The sequence below is a fragment of the Scomber japonicus genome, chromosome 10, assembly GCF_027409825.1.
Source record: "Scomber japonicus isolate fScoJap1 chromosome 10, fScoJap1.pri, whole genome shotgun sequence".
NCBI classification, from domain to species: Eukaryota; Metazoa; Chordata; class Actinopteri; order Scombriformes; family Scombridae; genus Scomber; species Scomber japonicus.
The window spans coordinates 16,920,560-16,943,006 of record NC_070587.1 but is presented as its reverse complement, the minus strand read 5'-3'; the positions used below and the strand labels follow the sequence as shown (position 1 = coordinate 16,943,006).

Genomic DNA, 22,447 nt, shown 5'->3' with positions numbered 1-22,447 from the left:
TAAGATTGGTGTGCAGGGACATATTACAGTTTTTGTCGACCGAATTATGATGTTTACGGTAATTCAGATTTTTCTTCAGGCAGTTCATTAGGGCATACGGGGGCGTTAAATCGGCCTAATGCGCTAATGTTACCGGCCAGTAGAGGCAGTATTGGGCACATCAGGGCCATATATGTAAAAAAAAAAAAAAAAATACTGACCTGGAGGAGGGGGGTAAATATTTCGAGAAAAAACCTCAAAAATTCTGAGATTAAACTCGCAAATTTGCGAGAAAAAACTCACACATTTGACAGAAAAAAAACTCACAAATTTGCCAGAAAAAACTCGGAAAAAAGGTGTTTTATTCTGCCAAGCAATCACATCACTGCAATACTGGACAGACGTCGCTTGTCATGCATTATGTTGCCGTGGAAAAACTGATCTAATTGTACTTTTCAGTTGTGTTTAGCAGTAAAGAGACTTCTGTAACTGAGCATTACTTAAATAGGTATTATTAACAGGACGGTCACACATTTATTACTTCACTTTTCTGATACACCCACTTCCGTTTATATTTCTTCAAATGTATGAGAAATAAACCTTTTTTTTCATATATGGCCCTAATAGACCGTCACAAACATTTCTGTGTACTATACTGTGTAATATGCGTAGTTTACCGAAAGCCAAGTGACTGTTTTGCTGCTTGCTTTGATAATATACGCTGTATTTTCCAAATGTAACCCTCCTCGGCTGACCCTAGTGATAATTAACAAACCAACATCATATTTCACGACCACGTGGAGTATAGCTATGTATATAATGGTATGGTTGCCGACTGATTGCAGCTTTCCCTGGTGGTCTAGTGGTTAGGATTCGGCGCTCTCACCGCCGCGGCCCGGGTTCGATTCCCGGTCAGGGAACTACTGTTTTGTGAGCCCTAGCAGAGACCAGCGAGCACTATGATAGACGCCCACAGACTCATAGTAGTCTGAATTAGGTGGTGTTAATTAAGTATTATTTAAATGTTAAATCTAGAAATACGCGAAGGACGGCATATTCCAACAACATTAGCTCTTCCACACCCCAGAAACCCAGTAGACCCATTGTTTGACCCTGACATGTTTGAATCTAAATCCAGTGTTTAACATTAATTTTTGTGCTGCAGTGTGCCTGGACCTCTATGGCCAGCAGAGGGTACTGTTGTACAGATAACATTTCTGCCAGACTAGCTCTCTCTCTCTCTCTCTCTCTCTCTCTCTCTCTCTCTCTCTCTCTCCCTCCCAATCAATGTCAGTCAATCAATCAATCTCTCTATCCATCAATCAATCAATCTCTCTTTATCTTCCTCTGTCTGACACACTCTAACACATCCTGTGTATCTATTCTGTCAGAGTACAAGAATGATTGGCTGAAGTAGTGTCTTTGCACTGGGTTCACCATTAGACATGCAAACATTTGAATGGTCAAAAAAGAAAAGAAAGGGAAAAAAATTAAGTTTGAGTGTATGCACTCCCAGCAGGAAATAACTATGCAGACCCTCATTATTACGGTCTTGTTTGAGTTGGTCTTTACCCTCAACTCAACTGTCACTGTACCAAAGACATAGTTTTGTGATTGCTCATAAGCACTATTTAAAAACTATTTAGTAAACCCATAACCCATAAGTAAAATAATTTATTGGAAATTCATTTTCAAACTGACACTTTATACACCATTCTCTACCCGAATAAAAAAACAACAACAACAACGTTTGAAGTAAATGGAGATGCACTTTGGAGATGCATGTCCCAGTTTGTTGTGCTCCACAATACTCCTTATTACTGTGGCAACAGGTTTCCTCCAGTCTGGTAATTCCAATAGCAGAGAGGAAGCATCTAAAGGTGCTGGGATTGCTGTAGATGCATCCTGATGGGAAGATAATAACCCTGTAACTTCAGATGAACCTTCTGAGTATTGCCTCTGGGCTAAAAAGCCAATTCTCCCCAAACAGATGCAGTCAGAGATAGCATAGTTTCTTTAAAGTGGAAAAGGGGTGTTGTGCATGCTTTCTCTCTTCCTGTCTGTCTGTCTGTCTCTGACAGATCATCTCCTCTGTTACTTGACATGAGTTAGGTAACACTTTGGATGTTGCCAGATTTGTTTCGATCATCTCCTGCTATCCACAGGAAGCCTTTGTCTGTTCACTATGATTGCATAAACAAAAAAAGCTTTATCCTCATAATCCCCTTCCTATTTTTTGGGCTGGATTTTCTCTTCTTCTTTTCTTTGTTAAACTACAGATGGAAATTGTAGAAGATGACGTGGAAATTTCCTGTCAAATCAAAGTCAAAGAAAAAATCACTAATGAAATCAATGAAATATTATCAGACCGGCCTAATTATTGAAATAAAGATGTTGATCTTTGAACAGTAATACTAAAACTTTCCTCCCTTGTGCACAATATTGAGTTTGGAGTTGACTGGGATGCAAAGTGGCTGATGACAGTACATTCCAGAAACTTGGGTGGGTTAGAGTAATCTGACTCTGTGTGTGTCATTGTTGTTGCTTTTGTCAGCAGACTGGCATTGATTAATAAAACAGTTTTGTGTCACTGAATGTCTTGAGACACAAAAAATGTCTTCTCTGGCCTACATTTATTCGCTAAAATAGTTTTTGCACACACTGACACAAACACAACAGAGCACACACACACACACACCACACACACACACACACACACACACACACACACACAGTAATGCAGTGCCCACAGCTGACCAACTGTATATCAACTACAGAGACATGGTTGACAAGAAGGAAACCCTCCTTTTTTTCTTTATACCCAACACTCCCTCTGGCTCACTCCTTCCTTTTCTCACAGCATTTTTGTATGACAGCACCAAATACATAGATGCCCTCACTCCTCCCTTTTCCTCTCTCTACTCTGTTTCTCTCCTGTCCTCTCACACCCTGATTCTCTCTTCCCTCACACTCCCTCCCACAGGCTGTAGCTCTGTGCCCCAGGGATTATGACAATGGTGATCTTGTTTTGGGCATCTGTGTCTCCTTGACTTGTTGAGAAATGATTAAAGAGCAAAGCCCAGACACAGTATGTCATAGGTGTTGAAATGGCTAATACCATATTGGCATTACTGTTAGCCAGGGCGCTGGCTTATGTGCTTCACTCCACTGAAGACTGAAGACTAGAGTTTCAGGCTACAGGATGAACACCAAATAGTCATTCCTTTGAGTTTCACCAGGCTATACTGTGACATGTAATTCTAGTCTGCAGTGTGGTGCTGGAGCATTTAAGTACTTTAGTTTTTTTTTTCTTTAAGATTCATACTTTTAGTTATTATAGCATTCATTATTATATACCATTTTTCAATATTTATGTTATACATGCACAATTGTAACGTGTTGTTTACTAATTTTTTAAATTATAACTTATCGCACTGGGACCTGAGCAATCTTAATATCGTTCCTTTACATGTGCATGTGTTGGAAAGACACTAAAAACCTTGAAATCCTAAAAATTAACTACACAGTTCATGAGATTTCAAAATACTTGTTGAAGATGTTCAGTCTAATATACTAAACTTAAGAGTAAATAGAAAAAAGTGTTTGTTATCATAGTAAACAAGTAAAGTTTACTTGTATTCCTCAAATACTGCAGTAAATACTTCCCTAAGAACACTGATGGACATGAGGTGGGGTCTGGTGCATGACAGACAGAGCAGTGTTAGATGGATATAGACACAGCGAGAAACCATATAAGTGCATCATAATTGCTGGATGAACACTGCATCTTCTAAACTTGAAGCTGCACTATCTGATATATTTATATTAAAGTGAAAGGTGCTGCTGGAACAGACCCTGCCTTTCCCCTCAGCTTTGTGGAGTATTTTAGTGTTCTCAGCACATTCAGTTTCAGTACATTTCAGTTTTACTGGCTGCAGCTGTACTGTTTTGATTCAGTCTCACAGCTCTCATCAACCTTGTTCTGAGTTGTACCAAGTAATTGTCTTGCTCTACCTACTGTATGCTACCTGCCCATGGCAAACAGAGTTAGCAACTGGCTGGTGAATAGACTGGAGCATTAAGCTGATGAAGAGCCATATATTTCCATCAATGTTTAGTTAAAAACAGAGCTAAAAAGAGCTACCAAGTATCTAGTAAACTAGCAACTGGCCAGGCCTGAGGTGAACTTAGAGGTAGTTAAATCTTAAAGCTTCTTGTAGTCACAAAGAAAAAAAATACAAATGATGGACAAATTCCAAATCATTTATTCCAAAGAAAGGGTTTATGGTAGGAAAACACTATCGTTGGAGGATTTTGACTTAGATGACAGGAAGTGAGGAACCCTGCCTAGTGTCCTGCCATCTTAAAGCATGTAAAGGAAGGTAAACATAGGGGACGCTCGACTTTACAGCTGTCATGTAACGATGATGATGATGTTATTAATATGTTTGTTGAAGAGAAATCCTTTTCCAGGACATGTGACAACACCATGCCCAATTGAAGACTTCAGCCAAAAAAAGGATCAAGTTGCCTTCCTGAATCCTTTTCTCCTTTGCAAGAGTACATTTAGACTTTGAAAGTTTCTCACTCGGCTGGTGATATCAAATTCACTCAGAGTGACAGCTGAAAAGAATGAAATCCAAACTCCTGTTGCAGCTGACTTTGCTGACATAGCACATTTATTTTTATTATTTCATTTACATTGTACAAAAAAAAATCATCTGTCAGTGTTTTTAAACCATAACCAATATGTAATGTATTATTTTGTCCTATAATCAATGCATGCAATTCATGACTACCTTTTGTATTACTGCAGGATTTGAACACACATTTTAACAGGGTAGCAGTGACAATTCAAAAAACATGCTCATAGTTTTTTTAATGTTTCAATCGTCGTTGATGTGGCTGAATTACATTTTTTTTACATCACTGAATTTTTCTTCAAAAATAACTGTTTTGAATACAAAAGGTGCAGTTTGTCAGCATGAAATCTTATGAAACATGATACAAAATATAAGGTAATGGGCTTAGGGCAGAGTAATAAAAGGACACATTTATACTGCTTATTAATACAGTCTTCCAGCAACGCTGTATTGTAAAGCCAATAAATAAAACAAAACAATACTGTACATGGGTCACACAATTCATTTGCTCTTTCTTGAAACTTGACAATTTCACATTGCTTGGTGACAAAAGACAACGTTGTAGCACCGCTGAGTATGAAAGTCAGCTCACATAGCTTTGACCCATCTCATGATAGTTCTCTCATGTAAGATGAATGAAGCTTTTTCTTTTATATGACAGCACAGAGCATCCTGCTTTCATTCAGCTATTGTGGAAGTTCATTTTGATTATTTCCAGTCTGTTTTCTTCAAGCCTTAGAGTAAAATGATATTTTCTTACTTGCTTCGTTGTAACATCCCTTTTCATTATCAAACCCCATATTTCCAATTGATCAAGAATTGCAGTGCAGACAAGGCTGTATTGCGTGTTGTTGCGTGGCAGTTCTGGAAAACCTGTCAACCGCTCTTTGTTGGCCTGCCATTGTTGGCCTGTAGTTGACTGGGAGCTGTTGGGTGTCCTGGGTACAGATCTGTTCAGTTACATACCATATATAAACAAAGCTGGGATTTTTCAGGTTTTCAGTTTCTTCTGGACATGTCAGTCCTATTCACTTTAATCAAGATTCCCATTTTGCGAGTTCCTCCTCATCATTCTCTCCTTTATTTGTACTCTCCTGATCACATTCCTGTGTAGTGCTGTCAGAATCAAGTTCTTGTATCCAGATGTCCTGCATCGCGGGGAGAGGAAACGGCACTGCAACTCTCTTGCACTTCCATTGAAATGTCCTTTGTTTTTCAGTGCTCGCCACACGCTTAAAGCAAAAACACTGTCTTGTCAAGCATGGACGTCAAATATAGTCTTTTGTCTAACTACCTTTCTGTCTATGTTGCAGATGGAGTCATTTTGTACAATTATAGGTTTGAATTCGAACAGGACTGGCAGCACTGCTTGCCATAGAACTTGTGGTTGCAGACTCCATGCTGGGGCACCAGGTAACACCAGTTGAAGTAATCTCTACATGCCAGGTCTGTTGAAAACATGAAAGAAATGATTTATGAACTTGTTTAACCTACTTCAGTTTTTGTGAATAATAATGCATAAGATCAGCTTCAGCTCCCATTTAGATAAATGAAAAAGTCTTTCAGTATTTCAATCTTGAATTTCATTTAAGATAACTCCGTTCAGACTACAGATTACAAGAAAATTACAAGTTTTATTTTGTTTATAAGCATCAAAGTAGCACTGCATTATGTAAGACTTTCAGTACCTTTCTTCTCAGGCTGTGGGCAGAAGTTGGTGTTGCATGCCTGGGACATTGAGGGTTTTAGATGGAGAGCACAGCCGGAAAAGGGTTTTCCCTGGGCAAGACACTGGACTGTCCTGGCCTGCACTCCTCCTCCACACGTCACTGTACACTGTGCAGGGCAAAGAAACAAGCTCTTGATGAGGGATAGTATAGCTAGCATGCACTAGGTATAACACATTGAAGACATCCCTTTCCTGATAATCTCCAAGTGTTGATAAATTCACAAAAAAAGTGCTCTTTGTATGGTTTCCTATTGCATTCAAGCTCTATGTTCATTTACCTGAGACCAAGGAGATGTGTGCCATTCAGGTCGTGGTGGAGGTTGAGGGAGGGGTTGAGGTGGGTGAGTACGTTGATGTGTGCTCCATCGGTGGACTGGTGGGGTAGTGCGGACAGGACACTCAGCCAGGATGCAGGGCCTCTGGAGCTCCACTATAGGCTTGGGGACATGGTGGCACTTTTTGGCAGCAAGCTCTCTGTATTTTCCTGCAGAGTCCTTGATTAGGAAAAAAGTAAAAAGATAAGCTACCAGTGCCACCTCATAACATGACACACTCAAGAAAAAGAAGGGTCTGTCACATTTAATTAGTTACTAACTTGATAAATCTGGCTAAACGCATCACATTTAGAACATACCTTTTCTGCACACTTGATGAAACGAGCCTGATAGCCCCGGCCACACGTTACTGAGCACTGGGAGAACAAAGGAGCAAAGGAACAGAGGAGAAATTAAGAAAGAACTTGATGTTGAAAGACAATACATTTCACATGCTGCTTTACAACTCCTCACAATCACTCTGGATTTACCTCTTGCCACGTGGAGACAAACCACTGGACTTTGCGTTGTTTCTGACAGCGTTTGATGAAGCAGGATTCTTGACTGGCAGGTTTTGGCAGGCCTGAGCACAAACTGTCTGTCAGTGTGTGTGTCTGGGCACCTGGGTTGGTTCTTGTACACAGCACTGTCCTCTTCTTTAAGCCATTGCCACACTTTCGAGAACACTGCCAAATAGAAAGATGATAATGATGATATTTTATATCTGTATATCTGATGATTTAGGCTACAACTTTCTCTATTTCAGGTACGATATTATTTACAAAAGATACTTCCAAAAATGTAAGGAGGAAACATGCAAAGAAGAAAGAGACTTTAGTACATAAATTGAATCTCTACTGAGTCACTATATGAATCCTCACCAATGGCAAAAAGAATGCTGTATCTTCTATTTCCTGTATTTTTCGCCATGAGGCAAATGGTGAGGCACATTTGTGAACATTTTTATAACAGCAGTGTCTAACATTTAGAGTTTTCTTGGAATTAAAGTTGGCAAGGCGTCCTTGGAAGGATTTTATCATTATACAACAGAACAGTGCAGTATCATAAATGAATATTAGCTGTATTTTTTTTTTCATTTCACTTAGCTCCTGTCTCCTTTTTTCATCGAAAGTCAGTATTTATCAACACATACTCCATATAGTAGTTTTTAAATTACTTTTTAAATTAGGCATAGAAGGAAATGTCACAGACCAAAGATCTTAAAAAGTCAACTTGTGTCAAGTTCACTGAAAGTATTTCACCATGGCTACCATATATTCACACTCTCCACACAGTGACTTATTGTGCTTTGCTTCCTTAATAATTCCTCTGAGGTATTCTGACAATTTCCTCTATACGCATTCTGATCTTATGCACACATTTTATGGCACAGCGTTAATCAAAATCTTAAAAAGAGTTCAACTCCATCCAAGAAGCAGGGGGCAGTAAGGTGAAGGCACCAGTAGACTGACTCATTATATTGTGCCACAGTGTAGCAGAGAGGAAGTAAACTGGACACCATTTGTGGCAGGTAGTTAGGGATATTAGGGGTAAAATGGGAGTTTGAAAAAAAGTTTAACAGTGAGACAAAGCACCACACATACTGTATAGGGATTGGACAGAGAACAAAACATAAAAGGTCTCAGTGGGCACATTCATAGTTTAAAGCTACTGAGATCACGGTCATAAAATGTGGTGAAGCCATTGAGGCAAGTGTTCACTTAACAGCATGTAGAGCTCTTTAAACTAAATGTCGAGTGTGCAGCTTTGAAGTAAAATGTTGTACTATACTAGTGTGCCTTTACTCACATAAATCAGTGTACGGACATTGAAAACTCTCATTCTTGTACCAAAGTTGAATAGTACATGCTTACCTGTGACCACGGCCCAGTGGTCCAAACTGGTGGACAGCTGTGTGTGTTGCAGGTCTGCCTCCTGGCTGGGGTGGGCTGGGCACAGTGAGAGTCAGCCAGGGCGTCTACGTTGGTCTGACTGGTTCTCTGGACACACTGGACCTGCCGCGTCTGCTCCCCTCCTCCACAGCTCCGGCTGCACCCCCCCCATTCCCCTACAGACCAGCTGGGACAACACACAAGAGAGCCCGCTGAGTCAACAAGCACAGCAACTCAATCACTTATGCAGACAGGCCTGCGGGAATTCACAAATGACAACATGATAACTGTACAATGATAGAAGACCCCCTTGGAAGCATCTTCTCTTCTCCAGTGGCACTGCAGTAATCTCTGCAGCTTATGTTCTCACATGTTTTAAACTAAAAACCCAGAAATCCAAATCCAGAACTAATGTCCTATAAATGACTCTTCTTTGGTGTTTCAAACATTAAGTTCCTCCAAAAAAATCCTTATTTACAGAGAAACAAGTAATACTAACAGTAATATGTCTAAAATATTATATATTCAGATGAAAACAGTAATATCCACAACTTTTACACTATTACAGTATGAAGCCCAGCTGTCATATATCACTGACATCTGACAGCATCTGCAGTGTTGCCTTTAGGCCTAACTCTATAGGGTGTTAAACATTTGTTCATGGCTGACTGGCTTCAGAGCAAGTCAGAACAACTGAAACACCAGGCTTTTAAACTGTAACTTAAACCTCACTGCACAATTTTAAACCCCCTACTCGCCTAAAGTAGCCCCACATCCCTACTAAAACTAAACACCACCACATGCTGCTTTCATAATTATCTCCATTTATAGTGTACACTCTTAACAAATATTTTGGCAATCATAAAAAATGTGGCTGTTAAAGATATATATCAAGCATCCTTAGTGTGAACGCATCTTAGACACACAATTTTAGTTTAGGACGATACAGTTTATGTTATTTTTGGTGCATTTTTTTCAACACTGCACCCTGCAGATGGTATGTCTAAGTTGCTAATCCTTTAGCCTCCTATTTCTTCTCTCTGCTGCAAAGCCTTGTTGCATTTATCCCAAGTGACCCTAAACTCAAGGTGCAGGCGGCTCATATACTCCTCTGCAAAAAGTCACCCAATCTACCCACCCAGCCTCTTAAGATCTACCCCAAACAACCCGAAATGTAGCTGTCAGCACACATAGCTGTGTATATTAACAGTCTAAACTTTATTTGTAGTCATTTGGTGCATCACTTGCTTGGAATGTTGTATAAAGGGAGATGAGAAGTATAGCTCTAAAGGGCATTATACATGCACTATTGAATCTAAATAAACACAAGGGAGAAATTCCATCTGCTCTTATGGCTTGTCAGGAGGAAGATACACACTATAATATCATCAAGGGATGTTTTGAGGGAGGATGGAGGATATGCAGAGATGAAAATTTTTATTCAGCTGTTTATTTTAAACTTCTAACCAAGTGATCAACATATGTACATATAACACAGTCGATCTGCTGACACATTTATTAGCCTTTGGCACAAAGATAGGAGCTAAACCTTCATGGTGTCGTTAAATACATAAATAAATGCAAGCAGAGGACCAACTAAAGTCACTGCAATTTTTAGAGCCACATCAAGTCTTTTAAGAGCTGAAACATATTTGGACACGTTGTGCTTACGCATTATTGACCTCAAGGGGTAACTCAATATATCTTCTATTTCTTAATTCGTATTTCCTCGTAATTATTCCACAACTTAAACTGTACAGGATTTCTATGATGTAATACACTAGTTATCTGATATCTTAGATTTGCTATATCAGAACATTTACCTACTTGCTACAGTATACATATTGCTATATTTAATTACATCTTTTTTTGGCTCTGTTACATCACTTAGTTACATTTTGCACAGTTTCTGCAGAGAGGAGGAAAATATAGTCATATAACTTAAATGTTTTTAATGTGGTAAGTATAATAATATGGTACGAATAAACTTTAATGCCGACAGTATTAATTTTCACCTTAGTGACTCTACTGGCATGCTCATTGGCACAATAAACTGATTAAAGCCATATCAAATTTTAGACCACCTTGTGATCTTTGCCTAGGCTGTTATCTTTAAGTGTAGCAGGATGATGAGTAAGTAAAGCATCACACTCTCTGAACAGGAGCACAGGGGATCAGATATCCTGTGGACAGAGTGTCATATAGCCTCTGTGGTCTAAACGACACTGTCTAGATGCTCACCAGGGGCATTAAATAACCTCTGACCAGTGTTTATGGGTGTGACACTGTGTGCGAATCTCCATGCTTGTGTGTTTGAACTTTCACGTTTATATGTCAGTGTGTGGGTGTTTCTCTGCTTATATCAGTGTATGCCTACACCGTGAGGCAGAATGATATCATGCTCTAAATGTGAGCAGGGCATCAGAAACCTTTTTCCATGATGTAATCCCTCTTTGGTCCAACTTACTGGATGCACACACAGCAAAATTAAATAACTGCAGGGCCTCAGAATAGTATGACCCTTCAGAGATGGACTGATGACCACAGCGTGCTAGTCTAGTCTTAGTGTACATGTTGTGGTCAGTCCAGCACATGTTTTGTCTCTGCTGACAGTTTATGCCCACAAACTGTAAGAAATTGATGCACTTTGAAAAACTTGTCCAGATGCTTAGTGAAGAAACATATACACACACACACACACACACTGGAACAACATGGTTCAGTTTGGTTTGACCGAAAATTGTTCAGTATTTGACAAATGTCAAACTGAAACCAGCTGCAATGGATAAATAATGAAATAGAACTCCAATATAGCAGGATGCACAAATGAATGTTATCACCAGCAATCTGAACACTGCAATGCAATCAAACAATATTGCATGCATGTTATGAACATTTAATATGAAATCTGAGATCTACTGCAAATAACTCCAATTTAAATGCATGGAAATGTAGCCTTGAGGTAAGATATGAAAGCCTATAGGTGACTACATTAAAATGATCATGTAAATTTGAAAAGGAAAATGTAACTCCACCATAGCATTATAATTTTCCACTGACAATAAGTGTGCAATTAATTGGTATTGCTTGGTAAGAGGTATTACATTAGCAATAATTATTTCATCATTTGTTAAAATATGTTTTTACAAATAACTTAATGATTACTTTTTGATGTCTTCTTACTTTTCCCAACAATTAATAATTTTTTCAGCTAATTATTTTTTTCTTTTTTTTTTTTACAAATTTATAAATGACAGCAGTTCCCAAAGACCTTCACATAACACTCAAAATCTGTCACTTATTCATGAATAACAAACAAAACATGTAAACAGCAGTATAGTCTTGTAAGTGTCTTGCAAATACCTGGTGGATCCAAAGACACATCAAACACACATGAACATGCACACAGGCACACTTAATCAGCACCAGCTGTAGATAATGAAGGTGATAGGCCAAAGAGATGAGTGTAAACAGTTGTGAGATTACTTTACAGCCACTATTATCACTACTTCCTCATCTCTGTGTAAACACACAAATCCATTAGTGAGTTAATGCTCATGTGGTGTCTAGCTTTGTGAGTGGAGGGAGAAGGTGAGAGATAGAGATAGAGAGAGCGAGAGATAGAGAGAGAGAGAGAGAGAGGGAGAGAGAGAGAGAGAGAGAGAGAGGGAAAAAAATATCAGTATGGAGTGTAAACCACAAGGGATCATGGGAGTTGCTGTGTTGGTATACATGAGAAAGAGAAAGTGAGTTTGAACATATTTATGACTTTAAACAGATACAGACAGAGAGACAGATGAGGAGACACAGACAGCGTGTGTTTGTTATAAAACCACAGCCTCACAAATCCCTGCTGAGAGATTTGGACTGCTGCAACTTGAGCACAACTGAGTTTGAATGACAGCTATCCTTGGATGGTTGCGTGGTGGTATCAGACTGTGTGTGTGTGTGTGTATGTGTACGAGTGTGTACGTGTGTGTGTACGTGTGGTGAGGGGTCACAGAGGAAAAAAAAAAGATTCACATCAAAGTGTCCAGGCCATTAGGGTTATGTTTACAGCCAAGCCCAAAGCCACCCAGGTAATGGACACCGCACTGGAGGTCTTACAACCATGTCTGCTGCTGCTATGTCAAATGTGGGGCAGATGAGTCTCACTATTGACCTCAAAGGCCTCACCTATGCCTCTGACTCTCTGCATGTGTGTATGTGTCTAAGAGTGAGAGGGGGAAGCAGGCAGAGACTGTGAGACAGACAGAAGACAGACAGAATTTCTTACAAACTATGGGTAAGAAAGAGGGCACAGAGAAAGGCCATGCTCCTTACAAAACAGCCGCTGTAGAAGACAAGTGGTGTGTGTGTGTGTGTGTGTGTGTGTGTGTGTGTGTGTGTGTGTGTGTGTGTGTGTGTGTGTGTGTGTGTGTGTGTGTGTGTGTGTGTGTGTGTGTGTGTGTGTGTGTGTGTGTTTGTGTGTGTCTGCAGGGAAGTATTGGAAAATGTAACATCTGTTGTTGTACCTACAGTATCCTGAGAGATGAGTAAGCAGTTACTGACTGAATCCTATGGAAATTAAACGTCACTGTGTCTGGTTAATAGATAATGACAGTACATTCACACTCTGTAAATGTCTAGATAAAGGTTAAATTGTTTGGCTAAACCTCTTCTTTTTATATCTCTTCTCTTCTCTTCTCTTCTCTTCTCTTCTCTTCTCTTCTCTTCTCTTCTCTTCTCTTCTCTTCTCTTCTCTCTGACAGAGAACTTTTAGTTTCCTGACTTCACTATAATCCATTCACCCAGCGGTGCATAATAACATTTTTATCTGTAATCTTTTCAAAGAAACTTAATATGAAACATGAATTTGGTTTACAGTACAGGTTCAGTATATGGTATTATGTTAAATGATGATAATTTAGATACATATCTGATAACCTTCAATGACTCATGTTTCAACATAGTGCGTATTAAAGTGCTTATTAAAGCTATTTTAAAATATAAACTTTCAATAATCCTACTAGAATTCTAGTCTTTTAATTTTATGTAACCCAACGGTTCTCTCTGTCTTTGGAGGCAAAAAAATAAATAAATCCTGTAAATCTTGATGAACTGAATCTTCCAAAAACCCATCAGATTCACATCAGATGTTTTGACTTTTCATAGCAGGAAGTAATGACATTAACGCTGGCTCAGTTATGATAATTAATACAAAGCAATGCATTTACACCTGTGTTTGATAGATCAAAATATCTTCTGCAAAAATAGAGTGCATAAAAAACTGATGCATTTAAAAAAAGATAAAGCATGAAAATGTGAAAAAACAAAGTTGCTACCACCATTTTTCGTTCAGTACTAATCACATGATGACAGCTAAATCATCTCTATGACAACTGAACATCTCCATCTACTGAGGAATGCCAGAACTATATTTAATATTTATTTTTTTTTAATTTCTTTTAACATCAGTAGGAATCCCTTTCTGCACTTGTTTCTTAATTCATGTGGTCTGTTTGTGTCATAACTGTCAACATAAGTATAACAGATTGGTTATTCTTTCTGACCCTTACTCACATAGAGCTGATATATTTATTCCTATAAAGTAATATTTTACAGCACTTGTGTCATCTTGTGAGCTTACAGTTGGTGGTGTAGCTTGGGGTTTATTAATATTCTGTCAGTCTTTATCGAGCTTTGATTGTTTTTTTAGTAAAAGCAATTCCCACATTAAAGCTTACAGTTAATAATGTAGTGGTAGCCATCCTAACATAACATTTAGTTGACTCTTTGATCCAAAGTGCCTCACAACTCTATGAGTACAGGCAGTCTTCACACATGCGGGTGGGAATCATTTGTCATACTGGCATAAGTGGGTCGTGTTCACAGCACCAATTATTCTTGCATATAACACTGAAAAGAAAGCAGGAATGACTACATACTACACAGCCTATTACTATACATGATGACACATGAACCACAAACATGCCATTACTACATAAAATGTCTAACAAAGCTGTGGAAGACGTGTCCCCCTTTTTCTGATGACTTTATATTTTTTTGCTGTCAGTGAATATGAGACAGCTCTGTGGTCATCATGCAGGATTTTCCTAGGATACCTGTTCCAAAACGGAGACATACACAGACTGAGCATGAAGGAAATATTCAGGCACTCACACTGCTGCCGAGGAAAAATCCCCTTTTAAACAGCTGTTGGTTACTATAAAACATGAGATAAATGGTAATGTAATTGGGATTCCATGATTTCAGTACTGATTACATAATATTGTTGTCCCGTGTGGTATCGTATCCTTGAGAACATTTTTGTGATACAGCAGGTTTTTGAGCAGGTGCTGGGAATGCAGATTAGGAGAGGGATGACTTCAGATGCAAAAGAGGAGCGATTGAAGAAAACCATGTAGAAAAAGAGACATGAAGGGAGACACTTGGACTGGGAATACATCTGCAAATGAACGCATCTTTATTTGAAGATTTTTCTGCAGTCTTAGACTCACTGAAGTGTTTTTGGGGTGGGGTGCAGCAGGGACACTGAAAATTGTCCGATGGGAGCCTTGATGAGAGGGTGAGAGCGTTTGGGTGGGAAGGAGTTGAAAAGTAACCAGACACCCCCACACTTCCTCTGATGAGCTACCCTGTCTTCATCCTATGTCCTGTGTGTGTTTGTTTGTGTGTGTGTGTGTGTGTGTGTGTGTGTGTGTGTGTGTGTGTGTGTGTGTGTGTGTGTGTGTGTGTGTGTGTGTGTGTGTGTGTGTGCATGCGTGTGTGTGTGTGCGTTTGCCAGGCAGCAGCTGATGGTCAATCATTCTTTGTATACCTAAACTTATCTGTACGAGCACAAAAACTATGTTGCAAGTACAACAACACCTGCATCATTGAATGTCTCAACAGATAATATTCTTTCTCTGCTGCACCTGTTGTCATTGGATATGATTCTTGCATGGTTTAACTATATTAGATTTCAGTTATTTGGGAAATATTCTTATAAAATTGCTCAACATCAAGGGCACTTATGTTCAGGAACAAAGGATGCAACAGGGACTTATTGTGCCTGATTCTGGCATGGCCCTTTACTATCAAGCGATAACGAGAGTTCTTGAAATATTTCAAAAGGCTAGGTTTGGCTGCAACATAACAAAACTGTTGTGCATGCAGGGGTCAAAGTCTTATTTATGCATTCAACAACATCATTTTTTCTGGACCTTCACATGCAACACTGACCACAATGAGGTCAGTGTCTCAGCTAAACCCTTGTCTGCTCATAAATCAAGGCAACTTGTCAGCAGTGTCTACTTCGTTTGCAAGAATCTGGCTGATATTTCAGACCATTGCTAAGAGTGTACTCAGAATAGAGGCACATAGGAATTGACGCCTCGACAGCAGCTGTCAAAAGGCTCCAGATAAATGCACTTGTTATTCCTTGAGAGACAGGAATCTACTATACTCTGTATCTATCCTGCAGTACCTCCTTCTCCCGCAGGAATTACCGCCCAAAGTAATCAGGTCAGCACGATATCTTAGAAATTTTTTGTCTAACTACACTTGCATGAAATGCAATCATACCTCAGCAGCAGATAGAGATGACACAATCCATCTCGATTGGTCACGTCACAGATTTAACTTTGGTACACCTGGTGTAAATACTGTGCTCTAAACACCTACACAACTTTTCATTTAATTCTTAATATAAAATATCTCTTTTATACTGCCGTGTAAATGTCTTTCAGTGTCCTATACATTCATATGGCTTTTAAAAAGATGAAGCATGATCATCATCAACAAAACCTAAAGTTCCTTCCTCTTTACAACTGGTTTCCAAGTGTCTCTCAATGATTTGTTCTCTGGCCAGAGATTTACCCTTCATGAGACTGTCCAGAGCAGCACAGACAAGGGAGGGACATTTCCCCTGTGTGTGTGTGTGTGAGTGTGTGTCTTTGCAATGAGTGCACCACTCCCTAGGATGTCCGCAGCATCAAACCTCGTTGACTGAGCTTTGATTCTCAGCCTCAGCCTGGTTTGACAGTGACCGAACCAAGTCAGCTGAGCCAAGATCCCACTGAACCACACCCTGAAACCACAGAACCATTAGTGGGTCTAAATCCCAATTTCTCTCTGTCTGGCATTGTCATACACCACAGGGAAATGTTAATGGCACTCCAGGTGACAGCAGTGACATTAAACAACATCGAAACAGTTCCCGTTGAACTTCAACACAAGATAATATTCCATACTCTCTTGTGTCCAATTGCACATTAATATAGGTCCTGTTTCTGGTGCACCCTTGTGGGAAAATGTGTTCTGAGGCTCACTATAGTTTGGAAATTAACCAACATGTCCCACCAATTAAGCTAGCAGTACATTTCACATACAGCACTGACTACACATCCAAAAATGATGTCTCTGGTGAATCTTGATAAAGCCAGAGAACTAGTGATTTGTTATGAGCTTGGGTCCCACAGTGAGACTACATGTGACGAGGTTTACAAGTCCTTGGCCTGCTGTGTTAAACAAACACAGCAGCTAACCAACCCTGACAGTTGGTGAAGTATCATGCTGAACTGGATGAAGACACAAACAGAATATCCAGTGGAACTTCCCCTTCTTCTCCCTGTCTCACGCGCAGGATTTGGCCAAAAATGTAAGTTCCTTTTCATTACATGAGAGGAAAATAGTGTCATCATAGAACAGGTGCTTTACTGGGCTGGGAAAGGGTGGAGAATATAGTCAGCGCTGCCTGACACCCTCCATTCGCTTTAATATGAGTAGATAGTGTGGGAAGTTTGGAAGAGTTGACTCAACCAATAAACAGCTCTTTTTGACACTGCATGTCAAGAAATTGCAGAACAGATGTGTAGGTGTTGTAGGCCAATAACACATGGCGGTGAGGAGGCGTGAGGGAGGAGGAAGGTTAAAAGGACAGAAGTTAAGTAGACAAAGGACTGAAACCCCAAATGGTAAAGACACAGTCAGAAAAGAGAGAGAGAAAGACAGATAGTAGGTAGACAAAAGCCAGCATGTTGCCAGTAAAAACACTATGCCATTGAGATGACTGCAAGATAACCTCTTCACTAGCATGCTGAGTCAGAATAGCTAGATCAACCTACCTGGATGGTAATCTTGCCCTTTTTTAAGTTTCCAACATGAACATGTATATTGAGTTGTGACAGCCAACATGTTTTTTGGCTGTCACGTCGCATATAGCACTTCCAGAGTATGTTAACTGAAAAGGTGAGCAAGTCTAGAAGGACCAAATATTCAGTCTTTTTCCATCCAAAAACACGTATCAGGAAAAAATGAAGACATGTCTGCACAGCTCAAATGTAATTTATTCAATAACCTCCAGATTGAGAGTGCAGTTAAAAAATAGAGCGCTTTTAGAAGCCACAAATGGACAATACTGTGATTTCTGTTGAATGAGTTGTCATAGTTTGGTCGTATTAAGTCATTTCAACCAAAACAGAACCTATCGTATCAAAAAACATTTGACATATAAAACATTACAGGGACTGACCTGGCAGGACATGGTTGTGTGTTGCAGGGCATCAGTCCAGTAACTGGTCTGGATCTTGGATTGCAGTACGATGTATTCACCTGCACTCTCAAGTCTTTGTAGCACGCTGACTTGGTGTTCATCTGGCCTGCATGGGTGATATTGCGTAAAGATGAGGCACAACAAAATAAATGGAGAGTATCACTGTTTTTCTATCGTGTCTGCCACTTGGCTGCTATAAAATGACAGTAACACAAAACTGCAGGCAACAGCATATTTATACATGATGGTTGAATTAGTTATGGAGATGTATAAAAACACCTGTGTTATTAAGCTCAAGGGCTCATTCTTGACATTGGAAACAGCAGCTTGAAAAAATGTTATTTGGCCCCTTCCAACATACAAATAAAGAGCAGTTCATGTCATGCTGCTTCTCAGGATGCTATCAAATGTTTGCACATAATATAACTTATAGTTCTTAACATACCTCAAAGAAAATATCTAATCATAACCCTAACCCTAACCCTAACCCTAACACTACTTATCTTTTACTTAATAATAATAATTATAATACTAGACTAATAATCATCTTTAATTGCCCCGATATTGCGTGGCTAAGTTCTGACACAAACTGACAGTGTTGTTTGATATATGTGAAACTTGAATCCCAGGTTCACAGATCTCTGACAGGTATTTGGCCTTAGGCAAGGTCAGTCTCCACATCTCAACTCTTACAGGCCAGTTAGTCAGTCACACTCTTTAATAAAGCAAAGACCCCCCTACCCTCCCCAACCCCCCCAACCCATCACGGCCTACAATCAGGACACAAAGAGGTGGAGGTGGTTAGGGTGGACCACAACAGACCAGGGTGGGGAACTTTAACCTGCAGGGTCAATCAATAGGAACTCTACACTGAGGGCTTTGTTCACACTCATCAAGGCAAAAACACACACACACAAACACACACAAACACACACACACACACACACACACACACACACACACACACACACACACACAAACAAACACATCCACACACATGCAAGCATTTACAAAGGAGAAATGTGTATGAATAAAAACACACACACTCTTGTGCGCACATATACACTTTTGTGCACTGACCTCCGGCTTCAAATCACCCTGCCAAGGACTGCCCCGGTCATTACAGCTGTCTCTGCGTGTGTGTGTGTGTGTGTGCCTCTGGTGGGACAAAGGCCAGTGGTGGAAGCCATGCATGTGTGTGCCTGCTTGCTTGTGTGCGTGCACGTAATAGCAGATCTCCAGTAGAACAAGGAGAAGTCCCAGCAGTCTCAAACAAGAGCACCTAATGTCCTTGCAGTAATGATGGGAACGCTCCCCTCCCCTCTCCATTTAACCTGCAGCTAAAAGCCTTATTATAGATCACAGAGGCTGGACGGAGCTTTAGATGCTTGTCCACTGATCTATGTAATCTATGGCTTGGCCCAGATTGAAGATTAAAGGTGATTTTTTCTTTTTCATCATTGCAATAGACTTCAGAATTATTTCCTTTTCATTGTTTTGCACCAGTGTACTGTGATAAAATGCTGAGATTTTTTGTTGTCATTCACGTTTGCATTTACCTCTGGCACAAGTTGCTGAGCACTGGGAGCGTACGATTGCCCATGTGTAATTATGTTTGATGTGAATCTTTCTCTCATCAGTTTTCTTCAGAGTGTATTCCCAACGTACACCTGGGTTCCAGCCCTGCAACAATATCTACAAAGAGAAAGAATAAGGTGAGAATTATGAGATGAAAAACGGTAAAGTACAAAAATTAGAGTTGTAAGCAAGGGAGTAAAGAAGATATATATATATACTAAGAGACAAAAAAGAGACATTAAATGCATAAACATGTGTTGTGGAGAAGGACTGTAATGGTCAAAGCAATGTTTTTTGTGTCCGCTGAACTCTTACTTCTATAACCAATGTTTCATTGGTGGGACCGGTTGATATGAGGCTCTCTGGTCTGTTGTAAGGTCTCTTATACTCAAAAATGGCTCCAGCAATGGGGTGTCTGCCTGGCCAGTCTACCGTCCAATGTCCATTCAGGTAGTAGCGTCTCTGGGTGTCCCTGACAGCCAGGTAGGAGCTTGATGTATTCAGTTCCATCACACGGATACTTCGAGCCCCTGCTGGGATGGTTACCAACCCATAGTACTCTGGGAGAGAGAGCAAAACCAGAGTTTGAGTCAGGACTATCTGGGAGGGGGTCTTTGGTACTTTTTCACACGTCCTTCACAGGGACACAATAAACAATACCATGAAAACCTGCTGAGTGCCAGAAAATTCTATGTGAATAATACAAGAATTAACAATATACCTATATTATCAGACAAATAACTAGTTTTGTTTTTGATTAGACTAAAGAAATTAGACTTCTTAAGATTTTTTAAAATTATATGAACGGTATCAAGTTGCAACCTACATGTATAGCTACAATGCATGGTACTGGAAGATAATCATTTCATTGATCGACAGATACATTGCTCTGTTGACCTTTCACAAAAACATGCAATCATCAACCACTTTTTAATTAGCAAAATGAAAACAACTCAATCACCATCTTGTGATGCCAGTTTACCAGTGTTTTACAGTAAATGGGTCATTATAACAATGACACGCTATGCAACACTGAAAACAAGTACTGAAAAAAAGGTACAAAAAAGTACCAAAAGCTGTAAAGAACTATTAAACCAAACCAGTATCAAGAATTAAGAAAAACGTCTATAGCTTTTAAAATATTTCAAATAATATCTCAAAATATCTCAAAGACGCAAATTACCAAAACGAATGAACTGAACAGTGTAAATACTATGACCTACGGTTCGTATAATGCTGCTTGGTGTACTGTCCTTTGTGAATCTTGCAGGTGGAGTTGTCTCCTTTACACACTCCACAAGCATCCGGCACAGCTGTGGAGCCCAACACACGGTCACAGCCTACTCTCTGCGGGAGAAACACATCATTGCTTTTAACAGAACAGTAGATGTAATTCAATGCAACATTAAAAATAAGAATAAGAAATACTTTTTTAATCCTGAGGGAAATTTATTGTACATCATTACACCATCACACTATGTAAACCTGTTGAAATCTACCATCATTTATCTCCTATGTGGTGACAAGTCACCATTTTCTTTTTCATGACATTTCAATTAACTGTGAAATAGCTCAACACAAGTGTCTATTACCTCCACTTCAAGGACTTGACACATGATATCATTCTTCAAAAAAAAAGAAGTCCAGCACTAACTACAAAACATGTTTTCAATCAAAGCATATTACTGTCCCATTGCTTGACGTTTAAAAGGATTACCTCACACAGGCCGTCAATACAGACATTAGAGCTGTCCTGTGAGCAAAGTGTCCCATCTTTAACTTTGCTGGCCAAGGCGAAGAAGAAATCATAACCCTCAGCAAAGCAGTACAGCTTACATACATCTTGATCTGGGAGGTAAGACACAGTTAAAAAAAAAGATTATCAAGCTGATTGCAGGAAACAAGCAAATACTGTCTATCATCAGTTGGTTGTCAAAAGCCTTCCCAATAGACTGTGTTTTTCTAAGTAATTCTGGGAATACATGTCTCACCATCCACTCTAGTGTATGGTCTCCAGGTGTAGTGCCATCCTCTGAACTGTTTGCTGTTAAACTCAGCACACTGCTGCGCTCTGTAGTCGATGGCGTTGACTGGACAATCCTTAGTATTACATAGTTTGTATGACCTGGAGGAGCCTTCACAGTATTTTCCTCCATATGCAGGTCTGCAGAGAGAAATGTAAACATATATCATGCAAAAGCTTTTCATTAGTTGCATAATACTACACATTTAATTGAATGGTAAAACTTTATTTTAACTACCCTAGTGTTTTACTATATTCTCATTCATTATCAGATACTGAATGTGCACAGGGAGAATGCATTTATGCAGAAATGCATTAATAAATTCACATATCTGCATACCTGTATGCAGATATGTGAATTTATTAACATTATTGTGTTTTATAGACCATTTATTAAATGTTTACATACTGCTTAAATAATGGTGGGAATAAAGTAAAGTGTTACCACTTTAATATTCAGTATTTCAGGATCATTTTCTGTGTTTCGTTCTTATTATTCCTCATATGTGTGTTATAACACCACATGTATTAACATAAAATTCGGGGAAAGAAAAACTCTTTTTCAATTGATTGGTAGAGTGCCTTTGTGAAGGCTTCTCCAATCACAGGTGTACCTCCCCAGGCTATGTTCCTAAAAATCCCTCCCACAGGACAATTACACCTTCTATAAGCCCTCCAATCACATTGTCACTTATCTCTCTTTTCCTCTGTCTTTCTTCTGCTTCATATCTATGCACCTCATCTTTTGCTGTTT

The 22,447-nt window shown here is 39.4% G+C and overlaps 1 protein-coding gene and 1 non-coding gene across 2 annotated transcripts in view; one reads left to right on the top strand and one right to left on the bottom strand.

Moving 5' to 3' along the window:
- Positions 1 to 827: 827 nt before the first annotated feature.
- Positions 828 to 899, top strand: trnae-cuc (transfer RNA glutamic acid (anticodon CUC)). The gene has a single exon. It is a non-coding gene; the product is annotated as a tRNA-Glu (tRNA).
- A 3,828-nt stretch (positions 900 to 4,727) lies between these two features.
- LOC128366846 (A disintegrin and metalloproteinase with thrombospondin motifs 16) overlaps positions 4,728 to 22,447 on the bottom strand; it is a 51,143-nt gene continuing 33,423 nt past the window's right edge. Inside the window, exons 13-24 of the mRNA XM_053327614.1 lie at positions 21,662 to 21,834; positions 21,388 to 21,518; positions 20,894 to 21,017; positions 19,986 to 20,230; positions 19,652 to 19,787; positions 18,072 to 18,198; positions 8,540 to 8,744; positions 7,157 to 7,351; positions 6,986 to 7,042; positions 6,630 to 6,845; positions 6,311 to 6,458; positions 4,728 to 6,070 (exon numbers count right to left, since the gene is read on the bottom strand). Coding sequence (XP_053183589.1) covers positions 5,955 to 6,070; positions 6,311 to 6,458; positions 6,630 to 6,845; positions 6,986 to 7,042; positions 7,157 to 7,351; positions 8,540 to 8,744; positions 18,072 to 18,198; positions 19,652 to 19,787; positions 19,986 to 20,230; positions 20,894 to 21,017; positions 21,388 to 21,518; positions 21,662 to 21,834 — 1,873 coding nt within the window. The 3' untranslated portion in view covers positions 4,728 to 5,954. The remainder of the gene's footprint in view (positions 6,071 to 6,310; positions 6,459 to 6,629; positions 6,846 to 6,985; positions 7,043 to 7,156; positions 7,352 to 8,539; positions 8,745 to 18,071; positions 18,199 to 19,651; positions 19,788 to 19,985; positions 20,231 to 20,893; positions 21,018 to 21,387; positions 21,519 to 21,661; positions 21,835 to 22,447) is intronic.